The sequence below is a fragment of the Trifolium pratense genome, linkage group LG6 (genome assembly GCF_020283565.1).
Source record: "Trifolium pratense cultivar HEN17-A07 linkage group LG6, ARS_RC_1.1, whole genome shotgun sequence".
NCBI lineage: Eukaryota > Viridiplantae > Streptophyta > Magnoliopsida > Fabales > Fabaceae > Trifolium > Trifolium pratense.
Genome location: NC_060064.1, coordinates 23,476,041 through 23,493,411, shown reverse-complemented (window position 1 = coordinate 23,493,411; position 17,371 = coordinate 23,476,041). Strand labels below are relative to the sequence as shown.

Here is a 17,371-nt window from a genome sequence, read left to right as displayed (position 1 = left end):
TAATAAAATATTTTTGTTGCTAAAAAAATGTGTCTCTTATGTTAAGGTGAGTTTGTTAATAAAAGATTATTGTTGCTACTAAAAACATCAAGGGTATTGTTGGTATTATGAAAAATTCATGTCAAAACTCATATATTCTCTTTATATATATATATATATATATATATATATATATATAGTGATGATAAATATGAAAATATTCGGTACAAATTAATTACTAACCATTATGGAATACTTTTTTATAAATCACATTTTTAGTCCATCTATTCTCATTTTTTACCGGTTATCAATATTTTCAAGTTTTTCCTGCAAGTCACTCTTGACATTACAACATATAGTTGCCCATGAGAGAAAATTGACGGTGGAAAATATACGTCAACCTATTTAAGTGATTGGTCCTGAATCTTGTTGATAGTCACAGCAAATGAAACAACTAATGAAAACTGTCTACGTTGAAATTTAAAAGAGATTCTTTTGTCTGAATGAGTCAATGATAACCCGGGAATAAAAACATTTTCACCAATATTGTTGTCGGATATCACTCTACCTTCAACGACATATGTTCCCATTTTTGTACGTAATTATCAACTGTGTACCATTGCGTAATCCTAAAGATTGATCAATGTTTCTCAGCAACATTATTTGTACTCCAACTTTTAATCTTAGCAATTATGATTCAGAAGTCCAGAAGAAAATGTGGTGTTCAAGAAAATCATAAACTTTTAAATCTGATTTTCACATCATATTCAGTAAATTTCTTTTTAAAGTTTAACGCAAAATTTGAGCCGTTGTGAGAAAATGATAGGAGGTCGGTTGATTCCGGCGGATCATCCGGAAAATATGATGCAACATTACATTTATCCAAATTAAATTTCATTGGAGGGGTAAAAATAGGAGGATGAATAACACAATCAAATTTGTCCTTTGAAAGAAAAATTATTATTTTTTGAAAAAAAATAAAAAATTATTAACCGACGTGAAATTTTAAAAAATAAATATAAATTAAATGTATTTCCATGTGTGCATGCCACGTCATCGAATGTGCACAGTCAGATGCTTTGTTGTCCACCTAAGGGGCAAAATGAGAGAATCTTCGCATTGCAGGGTAAACAAAAAAAAAATTGCGCAGGGGTAAATGAAATTTCCCTAACTTTGCATCGGTAAAAAGTCATTTACCCTAAAAAAAGAGTGGAACAATGAAATGATTGATTTACAAGAATAAATGAATTTACAAACTTTTACTACACTTTGTAAGTTAAACAATGCTTATATACCTTATCATTTCATCAAATTAACTAACATGAACATGATGCCTATGAAGACTAAGATTTAAGTTTAAGAAGGTGTTGCCTCAATGTTTTCTTCAGTAGGTGGTGGAGGAGTACTACTAGATGACGCCACACCTTCAGGATTAATGTTTTCTCCAGCAGGTGGTGGAGGAGTACTACTAGATGACGCCGCTACACCTTGAAGATTTTTTGCTTGCGGACTATATCTCCGAAGCACCCTATCTTTGTTTGTATTCCACCATTCTTCTGCTTGATGTTCATGAAACCTTCTTTTACTGCATTAAAAATATACATTATGAAAACATCAAACAAAGAAATTGAAAATATAGAATTTGTTGGATGAACAAGTAACAGTAGTAGTACCTGAATCTAACACGTTTGAAAATTTTGTTACCATTAGGCTTTACTATTAGTGTCACATAAACGCCTGGTTCGAATTGTTCAATGATTTGATTTTCTCCTTCGTTCATTGATCTTGAAGGGTTCAATGATTTTGAATTATTTTCAGAGCTTTGTGATGGTGCCGTTGTTGATTCAGTATTAGACGAAGATGCTCCATTGCTTTCTTGAAAGACATTTCCAGCATCCTGAGATGGATTAACTTCTGCAGCTTCATTATTTTCTTCTATTCGTTCTTTCTGTTTATGTGAACCATTGTTTGAAACAGGTTCACTTTGTTGCTCAGAGTCCAAATTTGATGGTACGACAGAAGATGTTTCTTCTGTTTCCGATTTTGAATTTCCATTTAGAAAATTTTCAGCTTGAATAAGCATGTTTTTAAATTTTTCACTCTCTAAAACTTCTGGTGGAAATTGCTCAGCCATTTCCTTGATCTGGATAAATTCATAAGCAAGTTACCTATTTATCATTATCATTGTTCAATAAGTAAAACAATGAAATATTTAAGAAAAATATAATGGTACCTGAACTATGATGGACTCGAGATTTTCTTTGGCTGCTTTATGTTTAGAAGATTCTTCTTCAGCCAATGAGGTGATATCCTTAATGTTTTTCTGTAGCTTTTGAATTTCCATGATACTTTTTTGCTTCAAACTTCGATTCTAAATAAAAACAATTTTTTCATAAACTTATCAATGATGAGTTTTTTTTAAGGGAATTTACACAAAAACAAAAAAAAAAGAAGCAAAAGTGTAGTAAATGGATCTACTTGGTTCTGCAATTTTGAGACTTCTTGGTTCAAAAGCTCATTTGTCTTCTTCAAGCTATCGATAAGACTTCTTGAAAATCCCGGATTGGAAGAACGTGGCGGACTTGGCCTTCTCGCATACGGGGATACTGATCTTGAACTAAGAGGTGGAGTTGCTGGTGGAGATGGAGCTATATTAAGCCTCATACCATTTTGAATGGGAGTTGTTGAACTTGGAAATGACATGTCTTTCATTTGTGTGAGTGATGGAATTTGAGAAGGTGATAGCATGGAAGGATTTCCGAGCATATTAGTCCTCATCTCAAGATATTTTAGTGGTTCTGAGCTTGAGAAAGGCGGAAAAAGAATTTTTGTGGACCTAATTATTTCACCTTGGCCAAATCTTTCCCTTCCATCGATAGAACTGCGAGGTTGTGTAGTAGTAATTTTTCTGTTAAGATTCGCAGCCGCGTTTGCCTCAACAGCTTTAAGCTTAGCGTAGCAAGAATCACATACACGGTGAGGCTTTCCTGGTGTTGGAGCCAATGCAGCTTTCATAACTTTTCTTGAACTACAACCATGACAATGTACTAATCCGCAATTATAACAATTATGCCTTTTCCTAGTAAAACCAAACGGTTGTCTACAACCGGTGCAAGCGGATTGGTCAACTCCAGATACCCACTTATGAATGCATATGCAAGACGTGAAACTTGAGCCGCAAGAAATGTTTTTGACATGCCTTTCTTTCAAGGCTTCAACCAATGTAGGTGATTTTCTATTATCTATATCTCCATGTCCCAATCTTCCATTTGCACCTTTACCCCAAGTAAATAATTCACTCCTTGAAGTCAAAGCAGCAACATGATGAGCTCCACATGATATTTCCTCAACAAATTCACCCACCAATGTGTCTTGTACTAGTATAGGTATTTTTCCATCGGACGAAGAATTTCCTAGTTGACCATGTTCAGTGCCTCCCATAGTAAATAAATGTCCAGAAGTAGTGAGAGCAATAGTCATAGTGTGTCCACATGCAATCTGGTGGAAATTATATTCAATGAGTGTTGAGACACAAGTAGGTTGAAGGTATGTTTCCTTGTTTCCATGTCCTAAACGATATTTGTCTCCGTCTCCCCAAGTGAAGAGCTTTCGAGATGAAACATTTGAACCTGATTGAAAAGTAACCTCTACAATAGCTGCGGTATGCCATACTCCACATGCAACCTTAATAGTCTTCAATCCACTTAACAACTGAACCTCTTTTGGATATGAAACACTCTCTCTATTTCCATGACCCAATACACCAAATGTTCCATCACCGAAAGTGAAAAGTTTTCCGTTAGAAGTTGCCAATGCTGAATGCCATGTACCACATGCAATAGATATAACTTGAAGTCCTTCCAAAGGACCGCTAATTCTCTTTGGTATCCAATGGCTAACATCGGTGCCATGTCCGAGAAGTCCAACATTATATTTACCATCACCCCATGAGAATAGATCGTCCGAAATTGATACAGCACATGTATGATTCTCTCCACATGCAACAATCTCGACATTAGTAACAGCTAGAAACTCAACAAGTTGAGGGCGCCCGAAATCTTTATCGATTCCATGACCAAGTCTTCCACCAGATTCCTCTCCCCAAGTGAAAACTTCTCCTTGCCTGGTAACTAAAGCCATGTGACGCACACCGGACGCAATCTGTTGAACATCAAGAACAACACTCGACTCTAAAGGCTTAGGAACCAATACATCTGTCGTGGAAGGGAATTGATTGCCAGTTCCATCAGGCGAAACTACATCGGCCCAAACTTCTCCCCATATATAAACATCTCCTAATGACTCTATGTCATCAGGTCCTGATCCTACACTTGAACAGCTAGGTGTACTAGACACACTAACCCGAAAACCATCTCCAATACTTGTCCTTCCTTGCATAATTGTACGATCTAACCCCACATCTGAGTTTGTCCGATACAATGAAAACTCACGAGGATTTGAATCAGTCGACAGCCTACCACGAGAATTAATGCTTGTAGTAAACTCTAATGCTGCACCGAAAGGGCGACTATTTGAAATAAAATCACCACCATCCTAAAACCAAAATTCAAAAAGTATCTTAGTTACATGCAAAAAAAAAAAAAAAATCCACCAAATGAAAATAATAATTAGATGGATTATTGTTAAAACTCACATATGATAATTCACTTTCAGTTAGCTTATTATTCCTTCCAGTGGAAATTAATGCCTTAAGCCCTGCAAACCACACCTCTGCCTCAGCTTTGTCCTTGCATATCTATTATTAAGAGGAAAAAGAATCGCCATATTCAAAATGTTTATCAAATGGAGAAATTTGAAAATACACTACCAATATGTTTTCTAACCAAATCAAGTGTCCGTTCTCCGTTATTATAAACAAGTGAAAATGAAAGATAATCCTTTTCTGGCTGCAAATATCTTCTAAAGACAATCTACAAATGAATCGTCATAAAAAACATGAGAAACCTTCAAGAGATCGAAAACAATGACCAATTAGTATTCATTCAACTTACACTTCTTTGTCCAGGAATAATGCGCGAAACCAAAGATAGTTTTAGAGTCCTTTCCCTTTTATGAGAAATCCAAATCAGTGTTGTTTCATCCTGTTAATGTCACTAAATATGAAATTAGTTAGAGATAGTAAATTCATCATACATATGTTTAACAGAGGCACTAAATTTTTTGTGCTAGATTTAGAACTCACAATGGATCTCGAATAATCCAAAGTCTTAAGCTAGAACTGTGGAGATAAATTCAATTCATAAGTCATAAGTAAAACCTCACCAAGGAGAGTCTGAAAGGGCAAACTTTCGGCTTCGCTTTTCGGCTGTACTTTATTAACTGAGATCCTTTCTTCAAAATAATGAGTGCCTTCAAAAAGAGTTGAAACATACATCAAATTCTAGTTAGTTGGTAAAACATCTAACTAAGCGAACCGAGAGGTATCAGATCGAAGTCACATATATAATCCATTCATTTCTCTAAAATATAACATAAAAAAATTATGTGAAATTTCTAAAATTATTTTCACAGTTATCACTTTCATCTTCATTCACCACTCTTAATTATTCAACTATTTTTTTCTCATGACTATGATTTTGTACACTGCATGCAATGGCTTAAAAGATGACATTTTTATCTTCCCATTTTCATCCTTATCATCAAATAATTTTTTTTAAGAAACTAAATTAGCCCACCCAAATTGGCACCACATGAATTGGCACCACATGATTAAGTGCCAATGCATATAATAACATTTAAATGTGATTAATGTATAAAGACAATAACAATTGGTCCAGTGGTGATTGACGCTAGACTTAGTACAAAAGATCACGATTCGATCCCTCGCAAATGTGATCTGGAGGGGGCTAGAACTACTTTATGTCATAACTGACCCCGAACCAGATTAGGCGGTCCGGATACTAGTCGTGAAAACAAACAAAAAAATGTATAAAGACAATGACCCTAAAATTTTGGTTTGTCTTTGTTATGAACATACTTTAACTCATTTACCATATCTTAATTTACACTATCATCATCCACATGCAAGGTGAAAAAATTTTGTCATTTGAGTAACACAATTTATTAGAGAAAAAATTAGGAGAAAGTACTTGTTCAATATCTCTCTCAAGACCTCCATTACTAGCAGGATCTGCCATTCCATCTGAAAAGATTGTAATGAAACCACCAACAACAAAGCTCAAGCAACATCAAATGTATCAAAATCTCCATAGATAGGTATTTTTTCTATCTTGACCTCTCATCAAAATCTCCAATATGAAAAATTGAACATTACAAAAAAATAAAATAATATATAAACAGAAAGTGGACAATGTATGGCAACAAATCTTCAAATATTTCAAACAACTAGGACTAGCCCTTATGCATCTAGTGAATCAAATGTGACAAAATTTTACATCAATGTGAAAAAATGTGCAAAAAATTAAAATTTGTCAAAAGGGGTTGTGAAATTAGCATAAAGTGTTACAATAATCTGGAAAAAAATGGATTTTGACCAAAGAAAGAATGATAGGAATTGCAGATGAATGAAAGAGAGAGAAGAGGCGAAATGAGTGGAAAGTAAATGGTCAAAACTGAAAATGAAGAAAGTGTGGTTTTTTGTGTCTTTGTCTATCAACTAACTAAACGACTTCTGCCACATGGCTTCATGTCTCTCCATAAAAAATACATTATAGATGTCACTCTCATGTTTACACACACATTTACATTTTGATAAATTGAATAACTCAGTGTAAACCATTGAATTATTATATATGAAATTTCCACACACATACATATATATTTTTTTTTATAACAAATCTTCATCATCACTCCATAAAATATATGAAGTTTCCACTAACAAAAATGAAGAAGATTTAAACCAATCCATTAATACCTTGACCAAATTATTGTTTGTGATTTGTTATATTATTGTTACATATTATATTATATATTATGGTGCATTAAATTCTATATATTTTTTAAGATTAATTATATTATATTATGGTGCATTAAATTCATTAAATTTCTTAAGATTAAATTCCATAGTATGCAAATGAAATCAAGACTACAATACAATTTAATACTTTGCTCTCAATATTCACCATTTTACTTCTTTGCCATTTGTATTTGCATTTTACAACACTATCTTTGTGAAAAATATGCTACTACATGAGCATGAAAAAGGCTTCTAGAAAAAGGACATATATTGCTTTTCTAATGTTTGAAAGCAGTTTTTATATAAAATGATGTAAAATTGTGTATTTAGCTTTATGTTTCTTGTCTGAAAATCTTTAGTTTTCTTAGAGAAAAGAACTCTAAAATAAGTGATTTTCTGTGAAACATTGATTGATGGCAAGCAAAATATTAAGGAAAGTATCTACTTCTCTGTTATATCTTATTCTTAGTACACAAATGTAAATTGATAGCTATAGCTATGAAGGATTCTAAACCCAAATATATAGGCATAAAGCATTAGTCATCCATAGATATAAATTATAGTAGCATATTATTCATATAATATTTCATAGAAAGATCAAATTAATATTATGAAGGATTGCTTGAAGCAGAGTCTGAGAATAAACTACTCTCTTTGCTTTGCTACCTAGGTTTTCAGCACATTAGTTAACCGTCTATAGAGCAGCAACTAAATAAACCATTGGATTCACTTTGGTTAAAGAGTCAAAGTGTTTGACCGATGATGGAACGACTCAGGTTACAAGATTGCATTTTAAATGATGATACAGAAGATGCAGCAGACATTGAAAATGAGGATGTTTTAGAAGAATCTGATGAAGAAACAAATATTCAAGCTGGAGGGAGAATAATAGGAAAACCATCATACTTATATGATTTCATTAGTGTTGAGAATAATATATGAGAAAGAGAACAAGAAAATAAGAATACGAATGCGAGTATTCTCCATATAACAATATATATGTGCAAGATGAATCGCTTTCTATGTGTTGAAGTGAAGCGGAATGAAGCTGGAATTTGCATAAGTCAAGCTAGATATGCAGAGGAGAATTCTAGACATATTTGAAATGAGTAACTGTAAGCCTGTTCTATGTCCTATTATTCCAGGTTCAAAGTTATCAAGAGATGAAAGTGGAAAGAAATTAAATGAAACAAACTTCAAGCAAATTGTTAGTTGTTTGATGTATTTAACAGCCACACGACTTGATCAGTAGATACATGGACAAACCAATTGAATTGCATTTACAAGCGGCTAAAAGAATTCTCAGGTATTTGCAAGGAACTACTGAACTTGGAATTCAGTACACCAACAGTGGAAAAGGAGAATTTATTGCTTATACTAACAGTGACTCTGCTGGTGATATTGATCATAGGAAAAACACTTCAGGGTATGTGTTTTTACTTGGTTCAGGTGCTGTCTGTTGGTCCTCAAAGAAGCAACCAGTGGTCACCCTCTCAACCACCGAGGCAGAATTTATAGCTGCTGCATATTGTGCTCGTCAAGTAGTTTGGTTGAAGGAAATACTGGACAAAATTGAGCAGACTCATAATTCTGTGATATTTTTTGGTAATAGTTCTACTGTAAAACTGTCCAAAAATCCGGTATTCCATATTTGAGAAACTTGGTTAAAGAAGGAGTACTTGATTTGATCCACGGCAGTTCAGAAAACCTAGTGGCTGATGTTATGACAAAACCATTGAAAACTGAGACTTTTCAAAGGCTGAGAAGAGAACTTGAGCATGGGAGCAACGTGTAATACTAACATCCCTATTTATAGTTTAAGATGACTCTGTAATAACTAATAAGAAAAACTAAAATAAGAGTTTTGTTGTGGAAAAAAGAAGAATATGTTCATCAGAAAACAGCAGAGTGACAAGTTTGTATTACATTTGTTTACCAAATTATACATCAATCAATCCTAATTTACAGTATTTTAGAAAATTTCCAGTTCCTAATAGGATTCAATATACTGGCCACCAAGGATTCCTAACATCAGAACTCTTTAGTAACTAAAACCCCAAAATTGAACATTGTTGGACACTGGATACATCATTGATACAAATATTATGGATATTGGACATGATATTGACACGTATCTGTAATAATATATGTGATTGAATGTAAATACATGTGTCAGTGTCATACTAGTGACACATAGTTTACACTCGACATGTCCTTAACCTATTAAGTGTTGGTGCTACACAGGAAACATCCCTGTGTAGTGGAATGTTGCTGGTGAGAATATTTCACTAACATACAGATGGAGATGTTATCCTAAGTAAGGCTTTCTAATATCCCTTCATTATCCTAATCCATATCCATATAAAATAGCTAATATTTGGTTCTTAAACCGTCATATTACAGACTTGAATCATGCCTGCATCTGATTCTTCCTCAAATAATAGATTTTGGAATTTTGTCCAAATCCTTGGACAAATGAATTTTCTTGACAACAATGAGAAGAAATATAAACTAGCTTGACATGCATAACTCACTTAAAATAGAGATATGGGTTCAATTCCCGCTACCAGGATGATTACCTCTTTGGTAGGTGATCCGTAAGTAACTATGTAAGCGCTCTTTAAGCCACGAGGTATGCCCTGAACCTGGCAAGCCCCTAAGACTCAACTCACCTAATCTTTTACAGAACCAGAGATAGCCTTAATGTATTTTCTTTTAAATCTTACTAATTGCTAGAAGTCCATAATTAAGCTTCCAATTGCTCAAAATCAAATTTTAGTTTCAGCATTCAATAGTGTAGAGTCAACTATACCGTAAAATCAGAGGTATAAAACATAGGGAAAAAACAGGAAGAAATATCAGGATTGGCATATGCATGAAAAGTAAAGGTGCAGCAAACAAAAATGGGATGAGATAAGATAACCAAGAGACAACAAGTTGTTGGCTCATTCGTTTTCCATGAAATTAAAGGAGCAGCGAATAAAAAACAAAAATGGGATAAGAAAGATAACCAAGAGACAACGAGTTGTTGGCTCATTCGTTTTCTACGATGGCAGTTGGCAACTATAAATAGGTCTAAAACCTGCAGGTAAAATTTATAAATTTTACTTGCTAGAGTCGAGATGGAATAATCTAATAGAGTTTAAGTTAACATCATAAAGTACGGTTGACATTTATTTACACTTGCATCTTATTTAAGCTTCACAGTTCACATTCTAGATAATGTGTAGTCCATGGCATCCACTAGGAAATCTGCAAACAAAACATAGACAAGATGTAAGTAATAAGGACTAAGAATAGTACTATTTTTTTATGCAATGTTAAAGAGAGAGAAAATTAGAGACTAACCTGCATCTTCTTTGGTGAAACATAATGGAGGTGTAATTCTGAATACATTTCCATAATAGCCACCTTTTCCAATCAGCACTCCTAAGTCTGTGGAAACAGCAGAAGAGCATATCATCGGTTTATATAACTCAGCTCAAAATCCGAGATACTAGACTGTTTAAGAATGTAGGGAATTGACTAGAGGAAATGCAGAACAACTTAGCCTATAAGGATTGAGACTTTACCTTTCATTTGGTCCATCACATGCAGTGTTTCCTCTTTTGCTGGTGTTTTAAGTTCACGGTCAGTGACAAGTTCAACTCCAAGCATGAAACCTTGTCCTCTTACATCACCAATTACTATCAAAGAAAACAAGAAAGTATAATTAGAGACATTGAAAGAAAAACAAATTTTTGTTCTTTTGTAACCATAATGCATCTCAGCTATAGTCCTTTCTTCTGCATCATGTAACTCTCTCTAGAATGAATTCATGAATGCATGTGCATTAATCTTAGATAAGAAAGTATAAGGGACGAAACTTTACCTTCATATTTGTCCTTGAGCGCTTTAAGCCTCTCTTTTAAATGGGACCCCACTACAAATGCATTTTCTTGAAGCTTTTCCTTCTCTATTACTTTTAAAACAGCCAATCCTGCGGCTGTGCAGACAGGATTTCCACCAAAGGTATTAAAGTAACTTCGGCGAGTTAGGACCTTTGCAATCTCAGGAGTAGTTACAACAGCACCAAGAGGAATGCCATTTCCAATACCCTGCCAAAAGCAAAATTAAGAAAACAAGCCAACAACAATAAGCAGACATACTTGACAAGTCACTGTCACGAATCACGATGGCATCGCAGTTCTTGATATTTTAGAGAATCTCTGTCAAATACATCACAATTGTGGTTTCATTTCTGTTGTAGAGATATCAAACTCATTGATGTCGCAGATCAAATCGTAATTGCATATTTTTTTTACGAAAAAAAATCTTGGATATAATGTATCAATTATAACTATAGTCTATGCATCACTTTCATTACCAGTCTATGCATCACTTTCATTACCAGAGAAGGCAAATATTCTATGTTTTTTGACGCAGACGGTTAGACTTTTCTGTTTGCTAAATTAAGTGAAGATGGATTCTTTCTACCCTGACAAGGAGAGAAGAATTAGTTACCTTTGCCATTGTTACTATGTCAGGTTGAACACCATGGGCTTCAAATCCCCAGAAATTGCTACCAGTGCGTGCAAACCCAGACTGAACCTCGTCAGCAATACAAAGACCTCCAGCTTTTCTAACACTATCATAGGCAGCAGATAAGTAACCAGGCGCCAATTCAACAATGCCCCCAACTCCCTATCATAAACAACAAGAGCATCGTCAAAAAATGTGTTTGCTTACAAAAAAGCTTATGATACCATATCGCCGATTCATGTTGCATAGGAAATTACACATGATACATCAGTTTACACTATTTTAGTATTATTAGTTTTACACAATTTCTTAAAAGTTACACACTGAGCGATAAGTTTAACTTAATAAATAACACAAAAAGTGGTCTATCGCTATCTAATGCATGACTTCAAATTGCAGTACACAACCACAATTGCTTCCGAAATATAACGGATTTTGTGGTCTCCAGTATTACAACCGCGATATCAACGGCATTAGCTGCAATTTCTCGCAATATAAAAGCTCACAGCGTAGCACAATTGAAAACCATCATCTAATGTATAATGATGCACATGGTTTATATCTAAAAATAATTAAGTTCACCATAGATTTGATATGGTTTATAAGGTACCTGTATAGCTTCAGATATGAATGCAGCAACATTTCCGGAAGTTCCAAAGTTAATGATGTCTTGAACATCTTTTGCGTACTTCGGTCCATCGGAGCCAAAAAGGCCTCTGTAAGGGTCTGGATTTACTGCATGATGAACACCACTCTTGATGGCACCCAAAACAGAAAAATATAACCGTTAATTAAGCAAAGTATCAAAAAGACAAAAACTATTTTACATTTTAAACTTAATTAACACTCGTTTAAAACAATTGGGATTCAAATGGAAGGGAACAAAAAGAAAACAAGCAAAGAATAATACACAATTTTTTTTGTTGGAGAAACTCCCTCGGGTCTTTACTATACGAAAAATTTATTTTTTAAATTCTTAAAATATTTGGTGTATTTAGCTTATAATAGAAACTAAATATATTTAAAAAGTATTATTTTTCTTATAATAAGGATTGGAGAGAGTAATTTACAAATTTGGATTTATGTAAATTGGCAACAAGTAAAATACACTACCTTAATTAGAAAAAATACTAAAATTTTGGGCTAAGTAGTATTAGTATATCTTGGAATATATCTTGTACTCCCAATTGAAAATGAATAAGACACACCACAGCACATAATTGTAATATTATTTGCTTAAGTGGGGTCTACACATTCATTATCATAAGAAATCATTGTCATAGCACTTTAGAACTTATCCGAACCTACTTAGTTTCCATAGATATGTCCATTTTTTAAATAGAAACGATAATAAGCTGGTCACTTTCATAGTTGATAGAAATGTGCCCAGCGATACCAAACTCCGTTGGTGTTGCCATCACATATCACATATAAAGTTTAGTGAAACTATGCGTCAGCTGCCTAAACGTGTTAGTCCACTCCACTACCTAAGTCAATTTCATTCCTAGTTAACTTATGTAGTAGAAATTACAAAAAGTACTTAGAAAATATAAAGGTGGGACACGCCACGTGGTTTATTATAATAAAAAATATGTTGTAAAGAGTTTGAGTAGTATGAGATTCTTACTTCGATTTTCATCTAATTTATAGAAACTAAAAAAATCCTCTATCTATATTCTATAAATATGCAAATAGACCACGGTTTATAAAACCATTTTTAGACCATAGAATTTCCTCATCTAGTTGTTGCCACACTTATAAACCAGGTTTGTTGTGTAATAATTATAAAAGAAAACTGTGATCAAATTAAATGAGATAAAAAGAGGATAATATATATACCTGTACAACATTAAATTTCCAGATACTTTGAGCTGTGGCCCCCATGGTGCCACTTGCATTCCCATGGTAAGAATTTCTAACAGATATTATGTCATGGCATCCAGTGTACAACCTTGCTATCATCATCGCCAATTCGTTTGCTTCTGTTCCAGAGTTTGTGAAAAACACCACCTACATATAATAGACACGCACACTAAATTAACAAGAGAAATATCTTGTAAATAAATAATACTAATAGTAGAATAATTTCAAATGTGATTATTTAAACATGCAAGTAAATTATATATCTTTCTCAACTCTTGTATCTTACATTCTCAACCACCAAGTTACTCATTTAATATTTTTTTTTACACTAGTTGGAGTTGAGATTGACAATAATTGGAATTTCTCCCCAAAAGCACGTTTGGTTAATCTTAAAGATTCTTATCATGCAATAATTGTGTATAAAAATTAAAGAATACTCCCATTAATCAATTGGGATATTTAATAATTTGTGATACAAGATATATATGTTTGGTTGGGTGTTTTTGGACGTAAAACTTAAAACATACTTTAAATTAAATTGTTTGTTTTCTCGTGTGAATTGAATTATTTGACATGGACAAGACATTATCTTTTGGCCACGAAACCAGTTAGCATCGATATCACTCAGAGCTCCAATCCCATGATATTGACAAATTGGCAATTAAAGTATTAAAATAGTTTATTAAAAAATACTACAGTAGTAATTGGCGTACTCAGTTAATCATCCATGATTGAAACATAGTTATTTTATTCATATTTATTTATTTATTACTATAGGATATTTCTAACTATAGTATCCTTGTGGGACATTTCTTAAGAATTCTATTTAAGATCAACCCATTAACATTTTGGAAAATATTATTTAAATATAATTTTTTAACAAAAATACAACAAAGTTATACTTTTTACTTTTTTTTAATACTTGTTCCACATCTCGATATTCGTGATGTGAATGAAGAAAGTATTATGTCGTATTTTTGTCTAACCATTTTATGTTAATATAACACATTTCTAACATTTTATCGATCTTTTTCTTTTGTTGAGCTATCACCTGACGTAGTTCACAAATTTTCTTTTATTTCTGACTCATGTAATTAGAATGTTGTATTGCAATAAGTGCTTCAAAATATCTCAACGGCCGAAAACAATATAAGTTAGCTATAAAATTAATTTTCAAGTCGACAACGATTCAATTTGACAACGAAACATCAAATTATCATATTTTATTTGAGGCATAGTGATATATTTTTCTTATATGATTCACCAATTATTTCAATATTTAGACACATGAGAAATTACTATTTTTATCATATGAATTGAAGGAATCTTTGAATTGCTAGTTCATTAACACCGAAACTGGAAAAGAATTTAATTTGAATACACCACGACGATGTAAAATTTAGATGATAGAATGAACACTATTTTAATCTCACATACACAATTGTGAGACCATGTCATCAAACTCATGTGAAGATGGTGCCTAAACTAATATAGACAAATTTTAACCTAATTATTAGGTATATTTTTTTAAAAAAGTTATTAGGTATATATAACCAATACATTAGTTTATCATTTATTAATTACTATTATTATTACTATAATATACTAACGGGTCAGACAGACGCGTTCCGCGCCCGCCTGTGTCTAAATTATGTCCCAAAAAAATATACTTTATGTTATGGTCAGTTTGTTAATTAAATATGCTTTATGTTATGGATCGATTTGTTAATTAAAGATTTTTGCTGCTAAAGGTGTTTATATTATGGTGAGTTTGTTAATAAAATATTTTTGTTGCTACTAAAAAAACAAGAGTAATTATAAGAGTTTGTTTGACAAATATGTACTATTCATTTACCTTGTTTTGACCGTATTTTTTAATAATATATAAATGTAAATATTAAATCTTGTTCAATTTGGTTTAATGAGTATTTTCAAAATATTATGTTTTTATAATTTTTAGTAATAGACAATTAAAGATATTAATGATCAAAATTATGCATTGGCGTATGTGCAATGGTCAAACAGGGTCTTATAATTAGAGACGAAAGTAGTAATATAGATATAGAATAGATATGAAAAGTCTATACCAAAACTCATGTATTCTCTTTATATATAATAATATAGATATAGATATAATATAATTGAGAAATATTTTTTTTCTTTACTGAAATGGTAGCATCAGGTATATAGGAATCTATTTTTGAAGGAATAGGAAAAAAATATCGAGTGGTCAAAAGAAAAAGAAAAACAATGTACTAGTATACAATACCAAAAAAGTAAAAATTAAATTTTATACTACCAAAAATTTTCGAAAAACAAAAAAGTGAGACATATGCGTCAAAAAAAATGAGACATATATACATGCATATATTAAATTAAATAAAATGTTCCAAAAAAATATATTAAATAAATTAAATTACCAAAAGAGACATATTAAATAAAATAAGAGTTAATTTTATTTTAAAAAGTTTTTATGAAAATAATTTTTGTTATGAATAAAAAATAAATATTTAATTTTTTTTGTAAGAAATATTTTAGTATTTTATTTTATAAACTTGTAATTTTATATGGACAAAAATAATATTAATATTAATATTTAACATAATAACACGCTGGAGATTACGGTAACGTTAACCGAAACGCACCTTAAGATCGCCGGGAAGCTTACTAGCCAAAGCTTCTGCAAAATCAGCAACAGCATGGTTCAGATACAGAACCGTTGAGTGCTGTAACTTTTTCGTTTGTTCGACAATAGCTTCGACTACATCAGGGTGGCAGTGTCCACAACCCACCGTAGCAATCCCTCCAAATCCATCAAGATACCTCCTCCCATTTTCATCGAACAGATATTGCCTCTTCCCTTCCACCACGTTCAGCTACATCACAGTAATCATATCATAAGTTAAAAAATTAATTAATTAATTAATTAATTAATTAATAACCGTTGCATTTTAACGAAGATAATAACAGAATCAAAACTAGTGAATTATTGACGATTATAATTATTAAGAGTTATTATTCGGTGTGGTGGATCCTCACCGGAGATTTGTAGAAATGCATGATTGAAGGGCTAAGATACTCTTTACGCTTCGCAAGGATCTCATCGCCGGAAGGACCAGAATACGGCGGCGGAACGTAATCGAACGCCGGTAATACTGGTGGTTCGACGGAAACGGTTTCCTTTGTTCTTTCCGCTGCCGACTGAGAAATGCTTCGCTGGCAGATGAATCGGCTCTGCTGCGGTGATGATCGGCGGAGTAATCTTGCAAGTAGTGATCCTGTCATTTCTTCCGGTCGATGAGGATTCCGGTGATGGTTCCGAAAATGTAGGACCCGACCCGAAACCGCACGATGAGGGATAAAGAAAGAAGAAGGAGAAATGAGAAAGAAATCAGAGAGAATCAAGCAGGATTTGAAGGAATGAGAGAAGAACGGGGAAGGTTTATATAGGGAATGGGTGAGGGTGATGATGTGGAGTGATATGATTGGTTCTCAATTACTGCTATAGATTCACAGCGGTAATAATAGCCGATTTATCCGTGAATGGCAAAATGAGAAGATACAATATTTTTTTTTACAGAGAGAAGATACAATATTGTTTTTGGTTTTAATGAGAAGAGATAATATTGATTTTTTTAAAAAAAGACAATTTATTTGATTTTTTGGCTTTCACTGTCAGATTAATTTGATTTGGGATTAGTTCTGACATTAAAAACTCTCTTTCAATTGTAGTTGCGAGAAATCGAACTGTGGTCATCCTTAACCATAATTGATTGACTTATATGTATAAAAATGGAAGTTTCTACGATTTTTTGAAAGATAATATTGATTGATAAATATATAAAAATGAAAGTTTGTACAAAAATTCGAATGTATCGGTATATTAAATTATTTTTTATGAATTTAAAGAATTATTTGCCGAATATTGTATTTTATATATCATGATTTTATTAAGTTGCTGTTTTTTAAGTTTTGTTCATGTTAAATTTGTAGTTTGTAAAAGTAGTCTTTTTTTTTTACGGTAAAACAATGAATAATATTGTAAAAGTAGTCTTTATTTTGACAATGTTT

General features: G+C 32.6%; 2 protein-coding genes across 2 annotated transcripts; both read right to left on the bottom strand.

The window, feature by feature from the left end:
* Positions 1-1,171: 1,171 nt before the first annotated feature.
* Positions 1,172-6,659, bottom strand: LOC123889966 (PH, RCC1 and FYVE domains-containing protein 1-like). Its single transcript, XM_045939500.1, has 9 exons — positions 6,090-6,659; positions 5,263-5,349; positions 4,992-5,081; positions 4,824-4,910; positions 4,634-4,735; positions 2,458-4,533; positions 2,213-2,350; positions 1,653-2,122; positions 1,172-1,564 (listed from the first exon to the last, which is right to left on the bottom strand). The coding sequence occupies exons 1-9, from the start codon at positions 6,135-6,137 to the stop codon at positions 1,336-1,338; spliced, it is 3,327 nt and encodes a 1,108-aa protein (XP_045795456.1). The 5' UTR covers positions 6,138-6,659; the 3' UTR covers positions 1,172-1,335.
* Positions 6,660-9,805: 3,146 nt separating this feature from the next.
* Positions 9,806-16,922, bottom strand: LOC123889704 (alanine--glyoxylate aminotransferase 2 homolog 3, mitochondrial-like). Its single transcript, XM_045939164.1, has 9 exons — positions 16,340-16,922; positions 15,946-16,176; positions 13,277-13,447; positions 12,048-12,191; positions 11,420-11,599; positions 10,788-11,013; positions 10,489-10,602; positions 10,265-10,351; positions 9,806-10,168 (listed from the first exon to the last, which is right to left on the bottom strand). The coding sequence occupies exons 1-9, from the start codon at positions 16,583-16,585 to the stop codon at positions 10,125-10,127; spliced, it is 1,443 nt and encodes a 480-aa protein (XP_045795120.1). The 5' UTR covers positions 16,586-16,922; the 3' UTR covers positions 9,806-10,124.
* Between the last annotated feature and the right edge of the window lie 449 nt (positions 16,923-17,371).

Coding starts and splice junctions, on each gene's coding strand:
- LOC123889704 (XM_045939164.1), bottom strand. CDS start 16,585: ATGACAGGATCACTACTTGCAAGATTACTCCGCCGATCATCACCGCAG. Junction 16,177..16,339: donor TGCATTTCTACAAATCTCCG/GTGAGGATCCAC, acceptor ACTGTGATGTAG/CTGAACGTGGTGGAAGGGAA. Junction 13,448..15,945: donor AGCTTCCCGGCGATCTTAAG/GTGCGTTTCGGT, acceptor TATTATATGTAG/GTGGTGTTTTTCACAAACTC.
- LOC123889966 (XM_045939500.1), bottom strand. CDS start 6,137: ATGGCAGATCCTGCTAGTAATGGAGGTCTTGAGAGAGATATTGAACAA. Junction 5,082..5,262: donor GCCCTTTCAGACTCTCCTTG/GTGAGGTTTTAC, acceptor TGACATTAACAG/GATGAAACAACACTGATTTG. Junction 2,123..2,212: donor TCGAGTCCATCATAGTTCAG/GTACCATTATAT, acceptor GAATTTATCCAG/ATCAAGGAAATGGCTGAGCA.